This window comes from Tursiops truncatus, chromosome 2, assembly GCF_011762595.2.
Source record: "Tursiops truncatus isolate mTurTru1 chromosome 2, mTurTru1.mat.Y, whole genome shotgun sequence".
NCBI classification, from domain to species: domain Eukaryota; kingdom Metazoa; phylum Chordata; class Mammalia; order Artiodactyla; family Delphinidae; genus Tursiops; species Tursiops truncatus.
In genome coordinates this window covers 118194087-118220164 of record NC_047035.1, presented here as the reverse complement: position 1 = coordinate 118220164, position 26078 = coordinate 118194087, and the positions used below count along the sequence as shown (strand labels likewise).

Here is a 26078-nt window from a genome sequence, read left to right as displayed (position 1 = left end):
CACATGGCCATTCCTCGTTGTGCATGAGTGGAGAGAAAGAGTGAACTCTGGTCTCTTCCTCTTCTTATAAGGGCACTAATCCCATCATTAGTCATTAGGGGTCCCACCCTGACCTCATCTAAACCTAATTACCTCCCAGAAGCCCCACCTCCAAATACCATCACGTCAGGGTGGGGTGGGTGCGGTGCTTAGGGCTTCAACATACGAATTGGGGGGTTGGGGGGGAGGACACAAACATTCAGTCTATAAAAGCACCTCCCAGACTCAAGGCCTCCAGTCTCAACTTGCTTCTCAGTTTTGCCTGACAGTTCTCTGTGGTCCTGGTTAGCTTTCACTCCTGGTCCCCAGGTGGCCATTTCAGATTGTTTCCATTTCCCCCAAGCCTTCTCTTGCCTCCAGCAGATGACCTCCTCTCCTCCTTCCCTAAGAAAGTAGAAGCAGTCACAAATGAGCTTCACCCCACCCCTCAGTCCCTCGCTTCCTCCCTTCTAGGGCCAACCTCACCTCTGAGTTGATTCCCCTCCCCTCACACCTTCTCATGAACTGTGCTGCATCAGTTGCATCCTCACACTGACTCGTCACACACTCAGGTCTCTCACATCCCCCCTTGACTCCACGCCCCCATTAGCTGCCACTATCTCTCTCTTCCTCTTTGCAGCCAGACTTCTTAAAAGCCTCATCTGCACTAGCCATGCCCCCTTTGCTCTCTCCCATTCATTCCTCAGCCTGCTGCAGTCCAGCTTTAGCCCCACCCACACCGTGGAAACTGCTCTCCTCAAGGTCATCAACGGCCTCCGTGTTGCTAGGGTCCTTACACTGTCCTCTGTCCAGCATTTGAAAACGTCATCCACTCCCCGCCCTTGAAACACAGTCTTGTGTGTCCTCTGCTCTATCACACTTTCTGGATTTTCTTCCTACCCCTCTGGCTGTCCATTCTAGGCCTTTTAAAACTTGTTCTTTCTCTGCTTTGTCCTTAGATGTTGGGGTTCTTCGTTTTCTGTCTTTGGCCAGTTTAGCTCTACTAATTCTACCCACTGGGTAATTGCATCCACCCACATAACCAAAATTCACATTCTTCAGCTTGTAACTTTCAAAGCTGAGTCTCTAGCACAGCTGCTGTCTCTCTCTCTCTCTCTCTCTCTCTCTCTCTCTCTCTCTCTCTCTCTCTCTCTCAAATTGCTGGCTCACATCCAACTACTTCCTGGACATCTCCACAGGATCCCAGACACACCTAGAATCCTAACAAGTGTCTGTGGAATTATCTGTTCTTCTACCTCTGAGTTGGCTGCATATTTGAGCAAATATTGAGCAAATGTTCTTGTCTCCACCCAAGTCATTGCTAAAAATAGCCTTTTTGGTGACAGCACTTAAATCCAGCCTGAGGAACCATTATCTGCCCAACCAGGACTTCTGGCCATCTCAAACCCAACAAGGCCCCAAACTGAACTGTCTTTTCCCAAAACATATTCTGTCTGGCCCCAGTCAGTGGATCTAGACTTACCTGGCTGACCTCCCCAACCCATTACCAGAGGGAGTCACATGTGCATGTTGGCTCATTTCCAATGACCCTCAGCCTCCTTCCTGCCTCAACAGGAGCCAGTGGCTTCCAAGACACTTGAAGCCAAGACACTTCCAAGACACATGAAGCCAGTCAGTCAGGCATAGTCACCACTGGAACTTGCATCCTTCTTCCTCCCCTGCTTTGGCTCCCTCTTGTCCATGTTCCCTGCCCATGAAGCCGCTGACACTGACAGTGTCCACTGTGGGAACACTAGTGCCCAGTTCAGGGCCTTTCAGAAACCACAAGGCCACAGGATGCCCATGCAAGGTGGGCAAGAAAAGCCTCCCCTCCCCCCAGACTCTGTACCAAGCTATCAGTGAGCCCAGAACTGTCTCTGCTTATGGCCACTGCTCTGGTCCTATTTGCTTCTGGCCTTCACTTCTCTACACCCAGGTCTCCGGTTCAAACCAAGGGGCTGCACTGGCACATCATGCCAGCTACACCATCACCATCATCATCATCATCATCATCATCCTTTCCCTCCTTGCATCTTCCCCCCAGCCATGCTCCTCCTCCTTCAATAGTGGTAAAACACAGATCTCCATGAATGTCTGCAGATGTGAACAGACAGAGGAGGGGGAAGGGGAACAGAGGAGGTTCTTGAGCACTTCTGAGCCCCAGCTGAGCCAGCCACAACGCCCCACTACATCGGTACCCTGAGAGACCAGCTTAATTCCTTCTCCTTCGTCCTCATGTTCTGTCATCTCCAAGTCCTGTACCTTTCTCCTGCCCTAATATCTCTTCACTGCATCATCCTTCTCACAAAGGATTGGTAACCCTATCAGCCAGGTGCTTTGGACTGCATACCACAGGAAGCCTATCTCAGACTCAAACAATGAGGGTTTTCATCAGCCCATGGCCCATGGAGCCCAGAGCTAGGGCAGCTTTGAGGTTGGTCCAGACCCTCAACAGTAGCAACAAGGACCAGATTCCTTCTGTCTGTCCACTCTGCTGTCAACAGTGTTAGCTTCATCCTGTAAGCTTCAGTGTTAGCTTCAACCTTCATGCTGTAAGGTTCCCCTTATTTTTTGAGAGGGCTGCCCTTGGTAATCTGGCCACATCCTTCATACATGTCTGGCAACAGAGAATGGCTACCCATCATTCTCTTTTAAGAGCAGCAAAGAACTTTCCCGGAATCCTTTAGTTGCTCTCTCCTCATGTCCCATTGGCTAGAATTGGGTCACATGGTAAGGGGTATGGGAATCCACAGCCCAGTCAGGGCCACCCTTGAACTGTGTCATTTCCCACAACACACTGCTGTTACCTCGTGGGTCAAGGGTGGGATGGATATTGGAGAATTGCCCGCAATACACCACAGTCTCTAAGAAAGCCAAGCCTCCATTCGTAGCTTTTGATCCAGAATTAGAGCTTCCCTTTTTCCTTTCTAGTCAGTGTTCGACTTGGAAAAGATCTAGAAGCATGTCTGCCTTCTCAGACTGTTTCTTCAGTAACTTGGTTGGCTCGATTATTTCGCTCAGATACAGTTTGAATTGTGTCCACTCTCCCAGGGGACAACGCTTTGTGTTTCCATGTAACCAGAGCCCCTTCTGCCTGGTTGCCTTTGGACATCACCCCATTCAACAGTGGGAAAGTGAGACACAGAACTGCTTCTCAGTGAACCAACTGTCCACCTTTGGAAGAGGGACACTGGGTTTGCAGGAGGCTGACTCATGGCACAGACTGGGAGTTCTACTCTTTCTCAACCAGCTACACTACATTGAAGGCCTGGTTGGTTTGCAGGGTCTGGGCTAGACAAGAGGCCACAGCAGACAGAAAATTCGGAGAAGCGCAGAACCTCCACCCTCGGGAAGCTCACAGCCGATAGGAAAAATGATGGTGACAATATATGTGTGAGGAAGGCGGCGAAGGCAAGGGTCATCACCCCCTTTTATAGAGGAGACTCTGTGGGCCACATCGAGAGATAGTGCTACCCATCTTTTTAGTGGAAAGAGGGTGCAGAGAGGGTCATGGAAGAGTAGGTAGGATAGTCTTTGTCAAGATATAAAAACAAAGTAAGAAATGAAAGATATTCAGCCTTTTGTAATCATTTACATTTTAGGGTTCTAAGAGGTCTGACCTGGTTGGTCAGGGCCAGAGCCCCAGATGGGAGAAGCTTGGAGGAAGGCTGGGTAGACAGAAAGGGACGTTATTGCTTGGAGATGATGCCAATGGCACATTTCTGCTGGAACTTAACAATCAGAGAAAGAAAACCTAATGGTTTTGAGATGTCAGGCTAGGAAAAGATGACAGGGTCCAATATAGCAACATCTTTAAATAAGGACTGAAATAATTTTAGATATGCCAGCAAACAAAGACTGGAGGCAAAGAGGGAGGAGGGGAGGTACCCCCTGAGCCATAACCCCCAATTCCCTTCTCTTTTCCCATACTGTCCAGCCCAAGGACCACCTGCTCTGGAAAGTCTTCTGTCTCCCACCCCACCCAGGCCAGAGCCTCACCTTGGTGCACCCATAGCCCTTGACCTTCTTCTATCTCAGCACTTGTGACACTGAGCTTTACTCTGTTCTCAAGTCTGCCTCTGGTACTGGACCAAGTGCTCCCTCAGGGCAGAGATCAGATCCTTTGAGCCTGGAACGTGAGGGGTGTTGATTAAATGAAGGAATGACTTGAGCGAGTGAGTGGATGAGTGAGGCTGGGTTAAGATAAGGATTAGAAGAGAAGGGGAAGGCCACTTCCATTTGGGGAGAGTTGGGGGCTGGCTCTAGACCTATGTGGCATCCAGGAAGAACCACAGGAAGGGACCAGGCTTCTCACTCCCCACAACTCAAGGCCATGGTCTGTGGCTGGCCCACCTTTGAGCATCCCTGCTAATTCCACACCCCCTCCACAAAGTCATCCTAGAAGAAATAAATCAGATTTGCCTCAGAACATGCCCACTTCACTTAGTACAATCTTAGCGTCCTTTTAGAAGAAGGGAAGGGTTTTGGGCATTTAGGGTTAACAGGCATTTGCATCCCTGCCATGACCTTGCAAGTGCAAAGTCCGGAAGTTCTGCATCACGTGGCTTGTGAAGTCTTTGATTCATTTTTCCCTCAAGGAAGAAAAAAAGTTAAAAAGAGCTTCCTTATTGCATTTGCTTGATGCCAAGCAGATTTGTTTCTAATAAAACTCTGCCTCTTCCTCTGGCACACCAGCTGTCCCTGGACCCGAGCTGACCCTGTGACCCACGACTCCTTATATTTTTTGTAGGCTTAGGCTTCCATGAGGGTTCTTGATGTCCCAACCAGGAAATAAAGGTTTGATTCAGATCAAAAAGCATTTTCTGGTAAGCACAGGTGAGCCTATTTCCTGTAGTCCAAGAACTGCAAAGATTTTATATTGATTAAGAAGGCAGTAAGTTCACAGATAACATTATTTCTCAGCGAAATAAACCTCTTGTCCCCACCTACTCACAGGGCAGGGTGTACAGCCTCTGGAGAGCACTAGGTGGCGGCAGAGCACCTCTGACCACCTTCGCGTGGGTGCGTGAGCGCTGCATGGAATGGGGTGGGGGACTTGAAGCCAAGGCCAGGTCGCCCAAGGAAAGTGAGCTGACTTTATGGGATCTGGGGGTCTCCAGTCATCTGCGGAGGCCCTTGAGATCTGAACTTTAGCCAAAGAGAAGAAGAGGGAGCTGGCCATCCCGGGATTTGCCAAGCCACATCTCAGAACCAGAGAGAGCTGGACAGAGAAGTGGGCGTGGGGTGTGCCTGAAAGCCGTAGCCCACTGGTTCCCACCAGGGTAGGAAGCTGACCTCATTCGGGCAGCCCTGCCCACAAAGCATAGCGTGAAGGAGACTCTCAGGCTTCTGGCCAGTTCCCAGAATTGAGGACTCGAGGTGGGAGAGGGTCTTGTGGCCCCTTGGTCCAGCAGGGCCCCACTCCCTCCCCTGAGTAGGCTTGAACCCCATGGAAGCCCTTCAGAGATGTGTGGGCAATGCCCTGGGTTCCTCCAAGTAGGGGCAGCCAGTCGATGGTGCGTATTAGCCATTGTGTTCCCAGAGGGGGGTTGGTGGCTCGCCAAGCGGGGTGACAGCTCCTGGACTGGGCTCTTGCCACCACACCCTGCTGTCTTTCCCAGCGCTTGCATTTCCCAGGGTGCAAGAAATCTGAGATTCTGGAACAGGAACATGTCAGACTCCCGTGACCCCAGCTGCACACAGCCCTCCTCCCTACCTCCCCCCAAGGCAGTGGGGCTAACCTTTAGCTCTGATTGCAGAACGGAAGCTGCTCGTATGGGAACTTCAATTTCTTCAGTTCCCCCAAGGGCTGGGAGAGTCACCTCTGACCTCCAACCTGAGAGTCCTCGTGACTGCAGTGTGTTGTGTGCTCTCATTTCTGGGTGTTTTGTGCTGCTGTGGCTTGCCTCTTGGAATTGGGTACAGGAACAAAGGGGATGCTTGACAGTGCTTTTCCTGCTCTTCTGGTTCTCCCTGCGAGAGTGAGAAAGGAGTACAAGGGTGTCCCTGTGGGTGTTGGGTTGATGGTTCTCATGGGTGGATATTTGTCTCTCTGAAGAAGTTCTGCACATGTGAGCTCATTTCCCTCTCCTGCGTTTTCCTCTCCCTTTATGTGTTTAGCTTTTCAGGGTAGTCTGGGGCAAAGAGCTCATTGCATAGTCTGAATTCACTTATAAGGCTGCAGGCTCCATGCGGATGAAGGCCCTGAGCACTCTCCTGTGCTTAGCGCCCAGTAGAGTGCCTGGCACTTAGTGGGCATGTAATGACTATGTACAGAATGGAATGGATGTTGGAACTGCCCATATTTAGATGATCAATCCCTTTTCTAATGCTCACAGGCCTAAATCATCATAGTAGATATGAATGGTAGCCGTGCAGTAAGCGTTATGTTATGGGCTTTACATATGTTATTTTTAATATTTTAGAACAACAATCCTGCAGTAAGATAGTACTTATTCCCATTTGGGAGCTTAGGAAACTGGGGATCAAAGATCGCACTCAGTGTTCAGGCAGTGGTGGGGCTACAGTTACCACCAAAACCTAGACAGTTGGAAGAGTCTGGCTTTCCCCATTGTTTGTCAACAGAGAAAAAAATAGAAGGAATTGTCTTTTAAAACTACTAGATGAGTTAACATTTGTAAAGTGCTCGGAATAGCATACGTACATAGTAAGTGCCTTATAAGTGTTTGCTAAATCAATAAAAATAAAACCCAGGTCAGTGCCAGAAGTTGGATTTAAGTCAGCTTCGTGGCTTTCTCTGACAGTATTTTAATCCTTGGGAAAAAATACAGTAAAGAAAAATCAAGTGGGGCCATAGGATGTTCTGACAGAAACACCACCAAGTCTGTGGCTCCAGGCGGCAGGTGTTTAGCGTCACAGAATTGGAGCATCTCAGGGCCTGGACGGGTCTCAACTGCCCAGTCCCGGGGTTTGAACTCGGATCCCAGGTGTCCTTAGAAGACCTATCAGTGAGAATCAAGGGGTCCGTGCACCCCTTGGAATGTTATGCACAGTGTTGTTGTTTTGTGCACTGTTCAGGTATGGGGCCACGGTTTTCATGCCCTGGAGAGCTCTGCAACACAGAAGGGTTCTGAGGCTCTGATCTAGCAGTGCCTCCCAAGGTCATAGTTGAGGCAGGTTGGGGAGGCTCAGCACCCCAGACTTCATTAAGGCTTCAACTACACGCCCTTTCTTTGGGGACTTAATGGATGGAAATCTCCACTGAGTAGGACTGGCAGGCCATCTGGTCTGGCCACCTACTGGGAAATAAGCTCTCTGTGATCTTCCGCCTCCTCCAGGGACATCATGACTGTCCCCTGCCTGTGGACTTTGCAGGCAACTTGGGGGTCTCCACAATCCCCATACCTCGCCACCGCCCCTTCCCCCCATCGTGCATCCTCCCAGCCACACCAGCCTGGCAGCCGCACTGTGGATTGCCAGGGTGGGAGAAGCCAGACCCCCCAGGAGCAAACACAGCCCCTGCCATCCTGGCACTGCACAGAGCAATTCTGCTCTACCTTTCAGAACGGGGCTGTTTCAGTGCCAGGCTTGGGAATGCTGCCTGATGGAGCAGTGACCTGGAGCCGCTTCCTTCTGGGCCACTCTCGTGGCTTGACCTCATATAAAGGATTCATCAGAAACTTGCCAGAGTTCATTTTAATATTCTAAAAGTTATCCTCTCAAACTTTTATGAAGACACCTAAGTATAGAAAGCAGAAGAAGTAAGGGTACTCGGCCTCTCCTCCCTCTCCAGGGTTTCTCTGAGGCCGCAGGAGTGACTGGTGCACCCACACAGTAGAACAGTCACCTGCCTGCCAGGAGATGCCATCTGGTTGGTATTTACAGACTTTGGCAGCCAAAGCCGGCCTCCTGGAGCTGTCCCCTCGCTGCCACTGCACCGATAGGAAATTGAGAGACGCCTGCCCTCTGGTGGTGATCCTGGGGATAACACCACCCTGAGAACCAGCTCTAGGGCTTTGATGGGCTGAACGCTCAAGAGATGGAGGAAGGTATCTTTTCTAATTAAAGAGTCAATGCTGATTTCCCTTTTGACCCATTAAACTCCTTGAGTCATTATTTAATCACTCAGGGATATTGTGAAGCTGGAAAGATTCTATTTTTCTACTAAAACCCAGTCTCCTAGGAATATCTGAGTCATTTGAATTTCAGAGGAAATTTTATTAGTAGCTGGGATTTCCAAACACTGAGGCAGCCAGAAAGTCTTCTGCTTCATCCCAGCCTCTTTTCTGGAGTCTTGGGGTCCATGGTCCTGCTCTTCAAGGAGCTGGAAGCCCAGAGCCTGCTTGGGCTCCGGCTTCAGCCTCAGGTCTGGGCTAAGAAGCCCTCGATGCCCCCAAACACATACACTCAGTCTCAGCGCTACTTTCTGCTCCCCAGGGGGCCTACCCGCTTCCCCCTTCCCTCAGTGTCGGGTCCTGCACCTCGGCCCCAAGGGCTGGCTGGGGACCTGCTTGCCTTCACTGCCTCATCTCTCCTGCACCCAGACTCCCTTTGCCATGCCCTGCCCGCCTCCTGAGCTACCCGTTACCTCTTGTTAAATCCAAAGCAGTGGTTGTCGCCTAAATCACCCAGGATCTCACTGAGATGCAGACACTTTTCAGTGGGTATGGGAAGGCCCAGGAGTCCGCATTTCCAACGAGGTCCCACGTGATGCTGATGCTGCTGGTCTGCGGAGCCCACTGAGCATCAAGGAGCAAGGACAGTGGTTCCCAATCTCAGCTGCACATTGGAATCACCTAAGGAGATCAAAACATGCTAAGGCCTGGGTCCCACCCCACAGTGTGTGGTCTGCGTGGTCTGGTGTGTGGCCCAGGCACTGGGATTTTTAAAAGCTCTCTTAGTGGTCCTCGGACCAGCCAGGGTTGAGAACCACTGACCTGGAAACAGATTGCAGCCCCCCTGCCACCACCCCTCAGCCGCTACTGTATCCCTGGACACCATCCTTTCTTGGATGGGTGGTCTCCCTCCATCTGCTTCAGTTGAGTCCTCCCCTGTGTGTATTGTCCTGGGGTTCACATAGAGTGTGTGCAAATAGCACCCCTTGAACTTGTGCACAAAGGGGGTTTCAGGAAGTCACCCCCAGACGGGCATGGTTGAGGGGCTTCTAGTGGAAGGCAGAGCAGAGGTGGGGGGAACCACTGGGCTGGTGCGGGAGCGGAAGCACAGGACCAGGGCAGTGAGCATGGGCTCCACTTTGCAGCTGCCTTGGGCTTTTTTGGGAACTGCCTTGGTTGGTTGCCCCGTGGGCTGTGGGAACACCTGCAACACCTGCTCGGGGTGGGGTTAGGTCAGCTGCCCCCCACCCTGAAGGGGAAGCCCTTCCGGGTGAGGCCTACCCTGACCACCTAGTTTAAAATGTCACCCTTCATGCCCCCCTTTCCTCCCACAGTACCTACCACCTTGTAGGACACCATCTCGTTTCCTAATTCGTTATGTTTATTGTTTGACTCTCACCCACTGGAATGTCAACTGCCCTAGAGCCGTGGCCTGTGTTGAGCACAGTGCCTGACTAGCACATGGGGTGTCTGGCGTTCACTTGACTTCCAGACCTTCCCCTCCCCGCCTGGTTTCTGAGTCCTGCCACCTTCCTGGCCCCTCCCTGGCTGCTTCCCGAGGCCCAGGAGTGCCGTGGTGCCAGGGCAAGGCTCGCATTGCCAGCTTTGGACTACAGGTCCCCACTTTGGGAACCGACCGCTTCCCAATAACCAAACCTGGGTCTGCTTAGGAAGTTTTTCTGATCAAACAAGAAAACGAAAAGCAACATCTTTTCTTCTTTTTTCTGGCTGCACCTTGCAGCACGCGGGATCTTAGTTCCCCAACCAGGGATCGAACCCGTGCCCCCTATATTGGGAGCGTGAAGTCTTAGCCACTGGACCGCCAGGGAAGTCCCAAAAGCAACATCTTAACATTTGAAGCCGCCACATAAAATGACTTTTCGTTCCCATGGAGAGGCAGGTCAAGTGTGGAGTCTCCTTTTTAGAGGGAAAGCCTGCCACTTGAAGAAACAAATGGTTTGTTTCCTCCCCTTCTCCCCGTGGGACCTTCCTCTCAGGGAAGAAGGCCCGGTCTCTGAGGGATGCACCCCACGCTTCTGGGGTGCACAAGGCACAGGTGAGATCAGGTGCCCCGCTTCTCACACTGGACGTGCAGGCGAGTCTTCCTCTGGTTGCTCAGCATGGCAGCAGCCCAGGCAGACGGCTTTGGCACCTGCCCTTTTCATTTATCACTGCGGAGGGTGCTTGCCTCAGACTTCAGGTGACAGTGAAATGGCATCAGTGTAGGGGCCACAGACGATCGGACTGGGTTTTAGAGAGGATGTGGAATTGGAGCTGGGTCTCCTTTGGGAACCGGGGAGGAGGGCAGAAGAGTAAGAGGCCGCAGGAAACTTCCAGAGGGAGTGCCGAGGCAGCTGGAGGCTGGGTGAGAACTGGGGTGAGAGGTGCGAAAGATTAAAATAGGGCCAGCGGAAGGGGGCGGGGATGTCACACTATGGGGGAAGGAGGGGTGACACTCTCGGGATGTATCAGGAGGAGAGGAGGTCAGCCAAGTAATGATGGCCAAAGGTACCTTACAATTCAAAGGGTCTTTCATAGGCAAAAGCATACACAGCTGATAGCACCTGTGGGTGGAGCCTCCAGGATTCTCTGTGCCAGGTAGGGCGCGGCTGTCCCTGACCACTCTGGTCCTTCTTTTCTGGCCTCCTGGACAGACACGCTCAGCCCTCCCACAGGTGTCCTTCACGTGGCCTTTCCTTTCCTGACACTGTCTTCTAATCTGTATCCCAGGGATCCCATGCACTCCTCTGACCAAATCCCAGCCACCCTCACCAGGCCCCCTCAAGACCCCTCTGCTCTGAATTTAGGGCTGTCAGTTTAGCAAATAAGAATAGAGGACACCCATTTAAATTTGAGTTTCAGATAAACAATGAATAAATTTTTTTAGTGTCAGTATATCCTATACAACATTTGGGACATACTTATACTAGAAAATCGTTGATAGATTGTTTACCTGAGATATAACTGCTTGTCCCGTATTTTCTCTGGCAACCCTACTGAGCTCCACATGGCATCAGTTTGGGGTTTACCCTGTAGCCTGTTGCTTTTGGGTGGCCCTCGTGAACCTGCAGGAAGGTGGAGAGAAGTGGTTCCACGGGGGACTTTGAAACCCATCTGCAGCGCGTGAAGCAGGCCTTCATCGATGGCCTTCTGTCTGGCCTCCGCTCACCTTTGTCCCCCTGTCTTCTGCTTGTCCTCAGTGAGAACCCTCTCTTCTGCCTGGCAGCTCTCCTCGCTTCTCGCCCCATGCTCTTGGCCATGGGCGAGGGTGTCCCATCAGTCATCCTCTGCTTGTCCAAAAATGCCTCCCTCCTCTTCCCCCGTCACCTGAAAGCCAAATTTCCTTGAAGAGCCATGAGCTTTGTCCCACTTTCCAACAGCTGGGGCCTCCTTCAAGCTTTCCCTTGATGGACCGTGGGGAAGAAATCTCCCTGAAGCACCTACATTATTCCTCCGAGGAGAAGGGAGCACCTCAAGGCAGAGCTCCCCTTTCCAGAGACACCCTCGGGATCTTCAGGGATGGGTACCGGCCGCTTTGCAGCAGGCTCCAGCCAATTGCTCCCTCTGGACAGGAAGGACAGTGGGTGACGGCCGAATCTTTGGGCCATCAGATAATTTATCATCATCATCACCATCACCATCAACTACATGGTGCTTTAAGGTCAGATACATTTTCTCATTTAACTGTCAATAACCCTGGAGGCTAAGGAGTTTGACAGATGGGGAGGCTGACGTCTGGAGTGCCTTTGACATGGTCCCGGGAGGCTGAAGGCCAAGCCAGCAGTGAGGACTCCCCAGCCAGTGCTGTCTCTGCTGTTCTAGGGCACCTAATTCTTCCTCATCAAGGCAGGCGGGCGGGTCCAGCTTCTAAACAACCCACCAAGGCAGTGAGGTCTGACTTCACCATCCCCATGCCCCCTTAGAGGCACCCCCTTTCCACCGGGATCTTGTGTTCCTGAAGGGAGTGGATCAAATGCCCTCAGGGGCCCACCAGCTCTGAGATTCTGTGCCTTCTCTCCACTTCCAAACCTACTCAGGAAAGATTTCATTGTTGGTGGCCTCATGTCTATGTGTGAACGTTCACGATCATCTAGTCAAAGGTTTCCCAAAAGACGGTCCATAGAACACTAGCCCCTCCAGGTGCTACATGACAAAAGGGTGCGTGGGCCAGTGAGTTTGGGAAAAACTGATACTGTAATCCCTTTTGGAGCACAGTGATGCATGATAGCATATTAATGGCACTACAAGGTCCTGCAGAGAAAAATATCCACTTAATTTTTTTTTTATAATTTTAAAAAATTTTTATTTTATTTTTGCCTGCACTGGGTCTTCGTTCCAGTGCGCGGGCTTTCTCTAGTTGTGGCGAGTGGGGGCTACTCTTCATTGTGGTGCACGGGTTTCTCATTGAGGTGGCTTCTCTTGTTGTGGAGCATGGACTCTAGGCGCATGGGCTTCAGTAGTTGTGGCTCGCGGGCTCAGTAGTTGTGGCTCACGGGCCCTAGAGCGCACACTCAGTAGTTGTGGCACATGGGCTTAGTTGCTCCGTGGCATGTGGGATCTTCCCGGCCCAGGACTCGAACCTGTGTGCCTTACATTGGCAGGCAGATTCTTAACCACTGAGCCACCAGGGAAGCCCTATCCACTTAACTTTGACCCAAATTTTCTAAAACTTATCCAACCCTAGTAACTTTTTATTGAGTAACAATCATTAACTTTCTGTGGAACTAGCGTTCCTTACAATCTACTTTGAGAAACAGGGATCAGTTCAAATCTTTCCTTGTATAGCTGAGAAAACAGAAAATTCACTTACGAATTCATTGAGCATTTATTAGAGGTGGGCTGAGGGTATCCTAAATGCAGAGCCTGTGCTAGGTTCTGAGACCTATGCGGAAGTATAACATAATAAGTGTAATAATAATAATTCATGCAGCACTTACCACATAGCCAGGCTCTCCACTAACCTTTGGGGTCTTCCATCTTTACAAGAAGCCTATGAGATGTGGTTTTGTACCCATTTTAAAGATGAGGAGACTGAAGCACAGGGAGATGCTGTGAGCTGCCAGGGTCAGCCTGCATACCGAGCTCCATCTCTTAATGAGATGTTTCCGGTCTTCATCATTCTACCTAGTGACCCCTTGAAGAAAGCTGTGTTTCATCAGGAAGCACAGAGCCGGGGAGGTGTTGAGAGCAGGGCTGTGGTGGGGACGTCACCCCCTCTCAGTGCCTCCTCCCCCACTTTTGTCCCCGCAGGTCTACCTGGCTGAAGCCGTGCTGTGGGAAGAGAGCAGCCGTGTGGCAGGTATTTTTGCTCAGTGCAAGTGTCAACAGTTTCCTGGTAGCCTGTGTAATATTGGTGGTGATTCTCCTGACTCTGGAACTTCTAATAGATATAAAGCTTCTCCAGTGTGAGTAGCAAGAGAGATACATATGTAAATACATATGATGTCAATATTCCATGTGCATTCATCAGGGGTCCCCAACTAGCAGTGTGATCTGCCCCCAGCCTGACGGCACTGCCCACCCCTGGCCCCATGGCTCATGGGTATGACCACTGGGAGGAAAGCATCTGGCAGCTTCTCTCCCTGCCACCCCCAGCATCGCTTTGCCCCGCTCCGCCCAATGTGGCCTCTTCACTCCCCTTCCCCAGCATTCCGTGATCAGAAACTGATGAGATCCAAAATGTTGGGGACCCCTGTGTGCACCATTTTTTTTATTGTTCCCGTTTGGAATTTTCCAGGTTGGGATTTGCTGTAGCTTAAAGAGAGTTCCCATGTGTGGAGGCGTCTCACCTTGTAGTAACTAATAATGACAGCAGCCACAATGACGCTCTGATTCCTTGTATTTTTATCCATCTGTAAGTTGGCAGCGTTATTTATCTATAACGTGATCATTTTGAAAGCACTTCTCCATGTATTTGACCCTAGCAGCAACCCTGTGAGACAGGCAAGACTGGTATTATCCCTTTTTATGGATTTGGGAATTAAGCTTGGGAGAAGTTAGACTTTTCCTAGTTGAGAGGTATTAGAGCCGGGACTTCAAGCCATCAGGCCAGTTTTCTTTCCCAACCTGGTCCTCTTGGTGTTCGTCCTAGTTTCATGTTCACGGGAGCCTGACGCACATGGCAGCGGATAGCTTGTCCGCCACCTCTTCTGTCCTTCCAGGTGTCCCTTGGCAGCACGTCTGTCAGAGCGGAGGGCCCTCTTCCCGCCTCCCACCCTGTAGACCCCTGTTTGGTGCACCAGCAGGGGGCCAAGGGTCTTGACTCTTGGCTTTGGCTAAGTGAGTGGTTTCTGGTAGAGCTCCTGGCTCCCCAGAGGTCCCCCAGTCAGAAGACGGCTCATTCAAGTGCAAATGAAAAAAAGAAATGAAATTGTTGACCCCACCCCCACCCCAGAGATTTCCTTTCCTGCCATTGGCCAACTTCCAGGACTGTAGATCTGGCCACCCCCGGACCCATTCAGTCATCTTAGACTTGTATTCTCCAATGCCCCCAGACCCTTTACCGGAGTCTCTGTATTCAGGGTCCGTCCTCTTCAGGGTTCCAAGTCCTATTAGCCTTCCCCACTCTCTGAGAGAGGATGGCGGGGAGTGCAGAACTGCTTTTGTCTGATAAGCCTCGTTGGCTTTTGTACAGCTGGTGGCCCCTTGGTTCCAATCAAAGTATCTTCCAGCAGAAAGTGACTAGCACTGATTTTACAGTCAACCTGTCTTCAATTAAACCATGTTGTATACTTTCCCTCCTACTCATTGGTATGTCTGCTTTTTATGAGGTCTGACCGTAACAGAGTCATTCTTTCCTGGGTTATACTTGGGGCTCCTGGCCGCTCAGGCATTGAGTAGAACTGAGAACACGGCCGACACTGGAATTTTGCTTAAAACTAAGCATCCAGGAGATTGATTTTGGTGGGAGATCCACTAGCAGCTCATAAAAGGCATCTTAAATTCCATAAAATGCACAATCAGAGATTTATTGCTCTTCTAAAGCAAACCATAAAAAAAGGCACAGGAATTCATTTGAGAAATAATGGGGAGAGATTTTATGCTTCCAGAATCATCTGGAGGTCTCTTCAGAGTCACACAGGCCTCAGCCTCCCGGTTCCCACTCGTATTCATGTGACCCAGGACGGAAAGAATCCACAGTGTGGCAGGACTTGCCTTCTGAGGCTCGTATTGGTCCAAAGCCAGGAACCCCAAAGTCTCCCACTTGGAACCTGTCTTTGAAGCCTCCTTCCCCCAGGACATGCTCCAGGGCCTTGTTTCCACCCACCCCCAGGGCTTGCCGATGTCAGAGCTTTGGGGGAGGCTGTGGGTTCCTCTCTTTCGGCCAGCCCACCCCACTGATAGCTCTGGGCATCTTTCCTTGTCCCCCAGGGGATCTGAGCTGCGTGCTGACCAGAGGGAAGTGTGCTCCCAGCTGCCTTCCTGCACCTTGTTTTAGTCCTGCCCCACTGTCCGGGGATGTTCTACCAGTATCTCTTTTAGGCTGGTCCTCTGAGGGGGCATCCCCTCCCACCCGCTCTCCATCGGAGCCCACCTGACCTTGTCCTGGGCCCCAGCACCCTACTTTTGGCCTTACTCCCTGATAAACTACGCTCCGCTACAGCTCAGAGGCTGGTCACGGCCCCTCTATTGTGAAAGGGCCTGCCAGAGGTGCTGCCTTAATGCCAAGGATTGCCTGGTGGAAGGGGGGGTGGGAGCTTTCAGTGGCCGATAGCTCTCCCCGCTCATACTCTGGTGTCCGGAGGCGTGGCAGCCCCCAGCTGCTCGCTCTGCCACTTTCGGGAGGCTGACACCCTGCCCCACCACTGGTGTCCTCTCCAGTCCCGGCTCCTGCCTTCTCCCCCAGAAGACCCTGGCTGACGCCGCCGTCTCAGCCACTGAGAATTTTCAGAATGAGAAGAGTAAGCTTGCCTGAAGCCCCACTCACAGTGCACAGTGCTTTGGGGGTGAATTATGGGGATTTCTGGAAGCTCATCTCGATCTGACCGAAGCTGCCCACCCAGGTCTGAGGTGTCTTCCTGCTCCCTCTGGAAGGCTCCCCTGGAAGGCTTCTTTCTGGGCGCAAAGCCCACGGCGGCTGATGGGACGGAGCTGGAGCTCTGAGAGGCAGCCCGTTGGATGGAGGGAAGAACAGCATCACTGGCCCACCAGCCTCCCACCACCTCCATCACAGACACCCCTTAAAGCTGCCTGGTGTTCTCTGGCCCGAATGCATCCAGTTCTAAATACTCATGCTCCGGGCTCCTGGAGGCCTGCCTCCGCGCTGTGAGGGCCCCTCTACAGTTGCACCTAATTCCTTGCTCCTAAAATTGGCCCCTGTTATTGTGCTTCTGCAGTTTCCAGTGCATTCCAGTTTGCTGGCGTGATACACTGGATCAGTCTGGTCATTCTCTCAGTGTTCTTCTCAGAGGTAGGTCGAGACTTGGGCCCCGTGACCATCTCTTTAGGGCGACTCCTGGCCCGGGGAGACCAAGCTTTACTCTCTAAACACTTTCTAATGACAGACCCTCTGCCAGACCTTGAGGCTGCAAAGAGGGAGACACGATGCAGGGAGCTGAGTTCTGTGCTGGGCCTCAGCGGGTGACCCAGACGGTGAGCAGGTGTCGTCCAGGTGAGGGTAGATGGTGACATCTGTGAAGGTGAGACTGAGTGAGACATAGTTGAAGGAGAGCAAATAGTTTGTGTGACCGGTAAGGAGAAGGCGGAGGCCGGGCTGAAGCCCAGGGGGCTGGAGGTGGGGAGACTGATTAGGACGCTGTGGCCATGGTCCTGGGTACATAGGTGACTTGCCCCTCGGGGCCGAGGCCCAGGGGGCAGAGAGGGCGGAGTCACAGGGCTGGGCAGTGGACTGGACCCAGTACTTCAGTGGGTACACGGTCTGGCTAGACTGAGCTGTGCCCCCTCTGTGGGAGCAAAGGGGCACGTGTCTGGGATGAGGGAGCATGGGTGCCCTTCGCCGTTGCTAGAGCCAGCTGATGAAGCCCGAGTCCGTATCTCTATGTGTGAGGTAAGAGGGAAAAAGCACCTGGAAGCTCGTGGACCCTGGGTTTTGGTGGGAGCTGATAGCCCTGAGTGGGTCTGAAATGTGTGGGAACAGTTCCCCCACCTTGACATGGGGGTGAGTGACGCGTCCTCTGAGCAGCTCCCAGCCTCTCACAGTGACCCCCTGGCCTGTGTGTCAGGGCATTGACTTGGGGCTGCTCCCGGCAGGGTCTTCAGGGGAAGCCGAGAAGACTGGGCTTCATCCTATGTGCGGTGGCGGGTCTTTGAAGGACTGGAGAGTTTTGTGTGGAAATCCTGTTCCTCCTAACAGAAGACGGGCCCAAGTCAGCTGGCCACTGGCCCACTCCCTGTGTGTGCCCTCGGCCCCACGACCACAGGTCCAAATTAGCCCATGCAGAGCCCCAGTGGGGCCTTTCATCATGGTCAGCAACCGTGGGCGGAAAGAAAGGAATACGGTACAGAGCCTGCTGGGGTGGCATGTATGCCTGCACGTGTGCGCGTGCACACACACACACACACACACACACACATACACACACGCACGCAGCTTACACCAGCAAGGGTCTCAGAGGCAGAGGGGCTCTGAGTCCCAGAGCCCAGCGGGACCTTGAAGGAGGAAGGATGCTCCGGGAGAGCAATGCTGTGGGTGGAGGTACGGAGGAAAAGTTTTTTGTACTGTGATCAGGGAGCCCAAGGAGTTAGGCACCCCAGGGTCCTCCTGGGCCGGCTCTGACCCCATCTAATGGCACGCACTTTCTCTCTCAGACTCAGGGGAGGCCTGCGCCTCAGGCCTTGAATCCAGAATCCTGAGTCTGGGTGTGGGGTGTGGTGGGGCTGGTCAGCAGGCATTCCAAGCATGGAACATTCTTTCCCAGGCCTCGGCTCCCGCAGCCCACGGGGTTGGCAGGCGAGGACTCCGACACTGCCCTTCCTGGGAAGCGTCCCTAACAGCTCGCCGAGGTCATTGCCCTGGAGGCGCCTCAGACCCCCGAATAGTGCCTGCTCCCCAGCCTGCTGCCCCTTGGAGGGTCCTGCCCTCCTGGCCCCCTTTGTCTCCGCTCACTGGGATTCCCTCCCATGCACACATGGGCTGTGGCCAGATGTCTCCTTGATGCAAACCTTGGAAAATGTGCCATGTGTCTGTGACTGCCAACAAAAATGTTTAATCGGTTGCTGCGGTTCTTCCATCTATCCCTCTGCTTTCGTTTTATTGGCTCTGCAGAATTTATCACCCAGTGTTAATTTGGCATTCCCTTCCTGTCACTGCCGAAGACGAGCCACCTGAAACAGACAAGCGACAGTGCAGAGGAATGGCGGCCTCAGATCCCCCCCTTCGCCCCCCGCCCCATGCCACGGAAGGGTCTGGGCTTCCCACAGGCTCAGCAGGGAGAGCTGGGGGCTGGCGGAGGATGACTGTGACCTTGGACCTGGTTAGAGATGGTGAGGGTGGGGGTGGAGCTGTAAGGTGGGAGTAACAGAGGAGTAACAGAGGAGTAACGGGGTAACAGGAGTAACAGAGGGGTAACAGAGGAGTAACAGAGAGGTAATAGAGGCGTAACAGGAAAGTAACCAGGGAGACCTGCCTCCCCCAGTACACCCAGCCCAGCGTGAGCAGAGGGGCTGGTACCCAGTGATCTCGTGAGGAGGCAGCCCAGCTAGCAAGCCGGGGTTTCCACGGACCTCCCAGGAGAACCTAGCATCCGAAGAGGTTAGAACAGTCCCATAGAGGCCCCCTCCCCCTGCTCCCCGGGGGGCTGGAAATGTGGAAAGGTGTCTGTGCTTCTCACAATGACTGGGACACAATGACTGGGGCACGGTGACTCCCTCTTTCTAGTGGGAAGGGCCAGGGCAGCCAAACATCCCTCAGCCACAGAGCAGGCCCTGCGTTATTTGCCTGCTGAAAATGCCAGCAGTGTCCCTTTAAAACCACATGGACGAGGACGGCAGCCCAGGGTCACACAGCCAGTTCCCACCAAAAGCGGCCCAAGGCTCTGGACTCTTCGTCTGGTCCGTCACCACTGCATCCTCCCCATGGCCCTAGTGCCGGCAGGTGGGGAGCAGACCAAGTATCTGGGGGAAGGGCCTGGACCAGCAACTGAGAAAGAAAAAGCCCAGCCCTGGAATACCTCTGACTACAAACCCAGCACAACTGGCAGGCCGCCTCACCTAGGGAGAAGCGAATGCCACCCCTTCGGGGCTGGCCTTTCTTCCTCTGGGAAATGGCTGCAGGCCAAGGGTGGGGGTCAGTCCGAGCCAGATGACTTAACATGGGTGTGGTGTCACAGGCAAATTCCAAGAAAGTCCAACCCAAAGGACTCCTGATGCCAGGCAGCCTTTCACCTTGTGCTGAGCAATATTCCACCCCTTGTCCCAACTGAGCTTTAGGACAGCCCCTGAATTGGGCGGGACACTTTGTGAGTTAGGAAACTGAGGCCTATAGGAGGAGCAGAAACCGGCCAGGCCTGCAGGTGGGACAGATGCAGGCCTCGGGGTGGGTGTGCAGTGGGCCAGCCCATCCTTGCCCATCTCAGAGCTCTGAGGGCGGCTCCAGGGAAGATGCCCCGGAGGACAGAGCTAGGCCCACAGAAGAGAAGTGCAGGGCTGGTTTGGCGACATCTATTCAAATAGGCCGAGCTATTCACCAGTGAGGCAGGTGAGAGCAGGCGCCCCGCACCCAGTCAGGCTGTGTGGGTGCCCTACAGGGGCCTGAGGTGACAATGGGTGCCTGGGAGGCTTCTGGGTCCTGCCATGCTAGGTCAGGCAGGGTCATCCCACTTCCGTGGGGCCCTGCAGCACCGAGATGGGGCAGAGCCTTCGGAATCCAGATGGAGAATTATGCTAACGGTGTTTCCAAAGTGCCCCCCTGCCCTTGTCTGAGACCAGGCCCAGCAGCCACTTGCCACCAGGGAGGCCAGCAACTTCTCTTCCTGAGACCGCATGAGGCCTTGGGGCCCGGCCAGGCTGGGCTACCCTGCAGCAGGGCCTTAGTACAGGTCATGGGGTGTCGGCCCCATCCGCTAATTGGGGTGGAGATGCAGAGAGGCCCTGCTCTTCCTGGGAGAGGAGAAAGCCAACCCACGGCCGGCCTTCTAGGCAGGAGCCTCAAGGCAGCGGCTGCAGCTGCTGCGTCCTCTTCCTCGTCCTCCTCCTGTTTATTATTATTAGGATTCAGTTGAGGTGACATTTACATAACAAAACATTTTAAAGGTTCAGTGGCCTTTAGCACACACACAGTGTTGTGTGACCATCACCCCTTCCTAGTTCCAAAGCATTTTCATCCCCCCCAAAGGAGACTCTGTCCCCATTAAGTGGCCACTCCCCCATCCCCCCTTTTCCCCAGCCACTGCCAACCACTAACCTGCTTTCTGTTTCTATGAACTTAACTCTTCTGCATATTTCATATAACTGGAATGGTATGATGTATGACTTTTTTTTTTTTTTTTTTGGTGGTACGCGGGCCTCTCACCGCTGTGGCCTCTCCCGTTGCGGAGCACAGGCTCCGGACGCGCAGGCTCAGCGGCCACGGCTCACGGGCCCAGCCGCTCCACGGCACGTGGGATCCTCCCAGACCGGGGCACGAAGCCGCGTCCCCTGCATCGGCAGGCGGACTCTCAACCACTGCACCACCAGGGAAGCCCGATGTATGACCTTTTGTGTCTGGCCCTTTCATGCAGCACAGTTTCAAGTTCATCCACGTTGTAGCATGCATCAGCGCCTTGTTCCTTTTGATGTCTCGATACTATTCCATTGTATGGATAGACCACATTTTGTGTATCCACCTGTCAGTTGATCAAGGTTTCCTTTAACATCAGCTGTTAGGGCCACCTCGTTCTCCCCGGCACTGTCTCTTAAAGTTGTCGTCGGCTGCGCTGGGTCTCGAGGGAGTCTGGCCTGCTGGGTTACCTGTGCTGTGTGCCAAGCGAGGGCCGTTGCCAAACTAAAGTGAGTCAGGACCTCCCTCATCTGTGCACATCAGCAGCCACCCCAAGATTCTGGATCTGTGAGGGGTCCCTCTCCTGCCTGCTCCCTCCTCCCAGGGGGGCCCTGGTGAGCCTCAGTCATCAGATGGAAGGCAAGAGGGTTGTGCTTCTCTTTTTTTTAATTTATTTTTTATTTTATGTTGGAGTATAGTTGATTAACAATGTTGTGGTAGTTTCAGGTGTACCGCAAAGTGATTCAGGTATACATATACATGTATCTATTCTTTTTCAAATTCTTTTACCATTTAGGTTGTTACATAATATTGAGCAGAGTTCCCCGTGCTATACAGTAGGTCCTTGTTGGTTATCCATTTTAAGCATAGCAGTGTGTACATGTCAATCCCAAACTCCCTAACTGTCCCTTCCCCCCGGTAACCATAAATTCCGTTCTCTAAGTCTGTGAGTCTGTTTCTGTTTTGTAAATAAGTTCACTTGTATCATATAAGCAATATCATATGATATTTCTCTTTCTCTATCTCACTTACTTTACTCAGTATGACAATTTCTAGGTCCATCCATGTTGCTGCAAAATGGCATTATTTCATTCTTTTTAACGGCCGAGTAATAGTCCATTGTATATATGTACCACATCTTCTTTATCCATTCATCTGTTGATGGAATTTAGGTTGCTTCCATGTCTTGGCTATTGTAAACAGTGCTGCAAAGAACTTTGTGGTGCTCTATCCTTTCAGACCATGTTTTTCTCCAGATATATATCCAGTAGTGGGATTGCTGGGTCGTATAGTAGTTCTATTTTTAGTTTTTTAAGGAACCTCCATACTGTTCTCCATAGTGGCTGTATCAATTTACATTCCCACCAACAGTGCAAGAGGGTTCCCTTTTCTCCACACCCTCGCCAGCATTTATTGTTTGTAGATGTTTTGATGATGGCCATTCTGACTGGGGTGAGGTGATACCTCATTGTAGTTTTGATTTGAATTTCTCTAATGATTAGTGATGTTGAGCATCCTTTCATGTGTTTGTTGGCAATCTTTGGAGAAATGTCTATTTAGGTCTTCTGCCCATTTTTGAATTGGGTTGTTTGTTTTCTTGATATTGAGCTGCATGAGCTGCTTGTAAATTTTGGAGATGAATCCTTTGTAAGATGGTGAACTTAATCGATGAATGTTTTGTGTGTTCTGACTGCTCCACCCACCAGCTGTTCCCCAGTCTCTCTCCCTTCCCTCAGCCTCTCTATTCACTGAGACACAGTATTGAAATCAGGCCAGTTAATAACTCTGTAACGGCCTCTAAGTGTTCAAGTGAAAAGAAGAGTCACACATCTCTCACTTTAAATCAAAAGCTAGAAATGGTGAAGCTTAGTGAGGAAGGCATGTCAGAAGCAGAGACAGGCCAGAAACTAGTCCTCCTGCATGAAACAGTTAGCCAAGTTGCGAATACAAAGGAAACTTTCTTGAAGGAAATTAAAAGTGAACACACGAAGGCTGAGAAAGGGAAATAGCTTTACTGCTGCTATGGAGAAAGTTGTAGTGGTCTGGATAGAAGATCAAACCAGCCACAACATTCCCTTAAGTCAAAGCCTACTCCAAAGCAAGGCCCTAATTCTGTGAAGGCTGAGAGAGGCGAGGAAGCTGCAGAAGAAAAGTTGGAAGCTAGCAGAGTTTGGTTCATGAGGTTGATGGAAAGACGCCATCTCCATTACGTAAAAATACCTGGTGAAGCAGCAAGTACTGATGCAGAAGCGGCAGCGAGTTATCCACAAGATCTAGTTAAGATCATGAATGAAGGTGGCTACGCTAAACAAAGGACTTTCAATGTAGACGAAACAGGCTTCTACCGGAAGAAGATGCCATCTAGAACTTTCATAGCAAGAGAGGAAAAGTCAGTGCTGGCTTCAAAGCTTCAAAGGACAGGCTGACTCTCTTGTTAGGGACTTAGGCAGCTGGTGACTTTAAGCTGAAGCCAATCCTCATTTACCATTCTGGAAATCCTAGGGCCCTTAAGAATCATGCTAAGTCTGCTCTACCTGTGCTGTAAAATGGAACAACAAAGCCTGGATGCCAGCACATCTCTTTACAGTATGGTTTACTGAATATTTTAAGGCCACTGTTGATACCTACTTTCTTTCCACATATTACTGCTCACTGGCAATGTGCCTGGTCACCCAGGAGCTCTGATGGAGATGTACAAAGAGATTCATGTTGTTTTCATGCCTGCTAACATCTATTCTGCAGCCCATGGATCAAGGAGTAATTTTGACTTTTTGGTCTTATTCTTTGAGAAATACATTTTGTAAGGCTCTAGCTGCTACAGATAGTGATTCCTCTGATGGATTTGGGCAAAATAAATTGAAAACCTTCTGGAAAGGATTCACTACTCTGGATGCCATTGGGAACATTCATGATTCATGGGAAGAAGTCAAAATAGCAGCATTAATGGGAGTTTGGAAGAGGTTGACGCCAGCCCTCATGGATGACTTTGAGGGGTTCAAGACTTCAGTGGAAGAAATAACTGCAGATGTGGTAGAAGTAGCAAGAGAGCTAGACTTAGAAGTGGAGCCTGAAGATGTGACTGAATTACTGCAGTCTCATGATGAAACTTTAATAGGTGAGGAGTTGCTTCTTATGGGTGGGCAAAGAAAGTGGTTTCCTGAGATGGAATCTACTGCTGGTGAAGATTGCCGAAACGACCACAAAGGATTTAGAATATTGCATAAACTTAGTTGATGAAGCAGCAGCAGGGTTTGAGAGGATTGACTCCAATTTTGAAAGAAGTTCTACTATGGTAAAATGCAATCAGACAGCATTGCCTGCCGCAGAGGAATCATTCGTGAAAGGAAGAGTCAATCCAAGCAGCGAACTTCTTGTTATCTTATTTTAAGAAATCACCACAGTCACCCAACCTTCAGCAAACACCGCCCTGATCAGTCAGCAGCCATCAACATCGAGGCAAGATCCTCCACAGCGAAAAGATTACAGCTTGCTCAAGACTCAGATGGTTAGCATTTTTTAGCAATAAGTATGTTTTAACCAAGGTATGTACGTTATTTCTTTAGACATAATGCTATTGCACACTTAATAGACTACAGTGTAGTGTAAACATAACTTTTATATGCACTGGAAATCAAAAAATTCCTGACTTGCTTTATTGCAATATTCACTTTTAAAAATATATTTTTAATTTATTGAAGTATAGTTGATTTACAGTGTTTTGTTAATTTCTGCTATACAGCAAAGTGATTCAGTTATACATGTATATACTTTTTAATATTCTTTTCCATTATGGTTTATCATAGGAATTTTTTTTTTTTTTCGGTTCGCGGGCCTCTCACTGTTGTGACCTCTCCCGTTGCGGAGCGCAGGCTCCGGACGCACAGGCTCAGCGGCCATGGCTCACGGGCCCAGCCGCTCCGCGGCATGTGGGATCTTCCCGGACCGGGGCACGAACCCGTGTCCCCTGCATCGGCAGGCGGACTCCCAACCACTGCGCCACCAGGGAAGCCCCAATCATAGGATTTTTTAAAATAAATTTATTTATTTACTTGTCTATTTTTGGCTGTGTTGGGTCTTCGTTGCTGTGCGTGGGCTTTCTCTAGTTGCGGCGAGCGGGGGCTACTCTTCGTTGTGGTGCACGGGCTTCTCGTTGCGGTGGCTTCTCTTGTTGTGGAGCACAGGCTCTAGGCACGCGGGCTCTGTAGTTGTGGCCCACGGGCTCTGGAGCACAGGCTCAGTAGTTGTGGTGCACGGGCTTAGTTGCTCTGCGGCATGTGGGATCTTCCCAGACCAGGGCTCGAACCCGTATCCCCTGCATTGGCAGGCGGATTCTCAACCACTGCACCACCAGGGAAGTCCCCTATCATAGGATATTGAATATAGTTCCCTGTGCTATACAATAGGGCCTTGTTGTTAATCCATCCTGTATATAATAGTTTGCATCTGCTAATCCCAATCTCCCAATCCTTCCCTCCCCACCCATCTCCCCCTTGGCAACCACAAGTCTGTTCTCTATGTCTGTGAATCTGTTTCTGTTTCCTAGATATGTTCATTTGTGTTGTATTTTAGATTCCACATATAAGTGATATCATATGGTATTAGTCCTTCTCTTTCTGACTTCGCTTAGTATGATAATCTCTAGGTCCATCCATGTTGCTGAAAATGGCATTATTTCATTCTTTTTTATGGCCGAGTAATATTCCACTGTGTACATGTACCACATCTTCTTCATCCATTCACCTGTTGATGGACATTTAGGTTGCTTCCATGTCTTGGCTGTTGTGAATAGTGCTGCTATGAACATAGGGGTGCATGTGTCTTTTCGCATTATAGTTTTGTCTGGATACATGCCCAGGAGTGGGATTGCTTGATCATATGGCAACTCTATTTTTAGTTTTCTGAGGAGCTACCATACTCAATATTCGCTTTATTGAGGTGGTCTGGAACTGAACCTGCAATATCTCCAAGGTGTGCCTGTATAGTCTTCTGTCTCCCCCATCACCTGGCGTAGGGCTGGGCATCTGACACCCACCAATGAAGGCATGAATAAATTAAACATGTGAGAAATTCTTTTTCAAAATCTTGTTTTCATTTCTTCATTTGCCATGACCTTGACAGTGATCTTAGGGAGCATGAAAGTTGGATATAGAGATGAATTTTCTAAACAAGTTGGAATGTACTGCTTTGGACAATGTCAAGCTCACCGCTGGTGGAAGTCTGCAAGCTCAGGCTAGATGACCAGCTCATTGGGCTACCAGACAAGGGATGAAAAATCATTGGAAGGTGGTTGGGCCATGCAACGTAACCTTTAAGGTCCTCCCTCCAGCTCTGAGATTCTAGAAATAATCCCAGGTCCAGAACATTCCACTTAACACCACATTCTCAGCAACAACTGATCCGTGCAAGTGGGGAGAGCTGGGCTAATACTTCTACCTCCTGGAGGAGGGACCTAGTAGGGAAGAAGCACATTCGCAGTGACCCTTGGCCTCAGACACAGACCAAGACCTCATGCCGGGCTGTCAGGGTGACATTCAGAAGGAGCTGAGAGG

General features: G+C 51.1%; 1 protein-coding gene across 2 annotated transcripts in view; it reads left to right on the top strand.

Moving 5' to 3' along the window:
- TMEM266 (transmembrane protein 266) overlaps nucleotides 1-26078 on the top strand; it is a 144099-nt gene that overhangs the window by 61036 nt on the left and 56985 nt on the right. Inside the window, exons 4-6 of one of the 2 annotated variants that reach the window (XM_073801293.1) lie at nucleotides 11474-11754; nucleotides 13344-13392; nucleotides 16430-16503. In XM_073801293.1, coding sequence (XP_073657394.1) covers nucleotides 11474-11754; nucleotides 13344-13392; nucleotides 16430-16503 — 404 coding nt within the window. Of the gene's footprint in view, nucleotides 1-11473; nucleotides 11755-13343; nucleotides 13499-16429; nucleotides 16504-26078 lie in introns of both variants that reach the window. The other variant, XM_033852039.2, reaches the window with a different exon arrangement.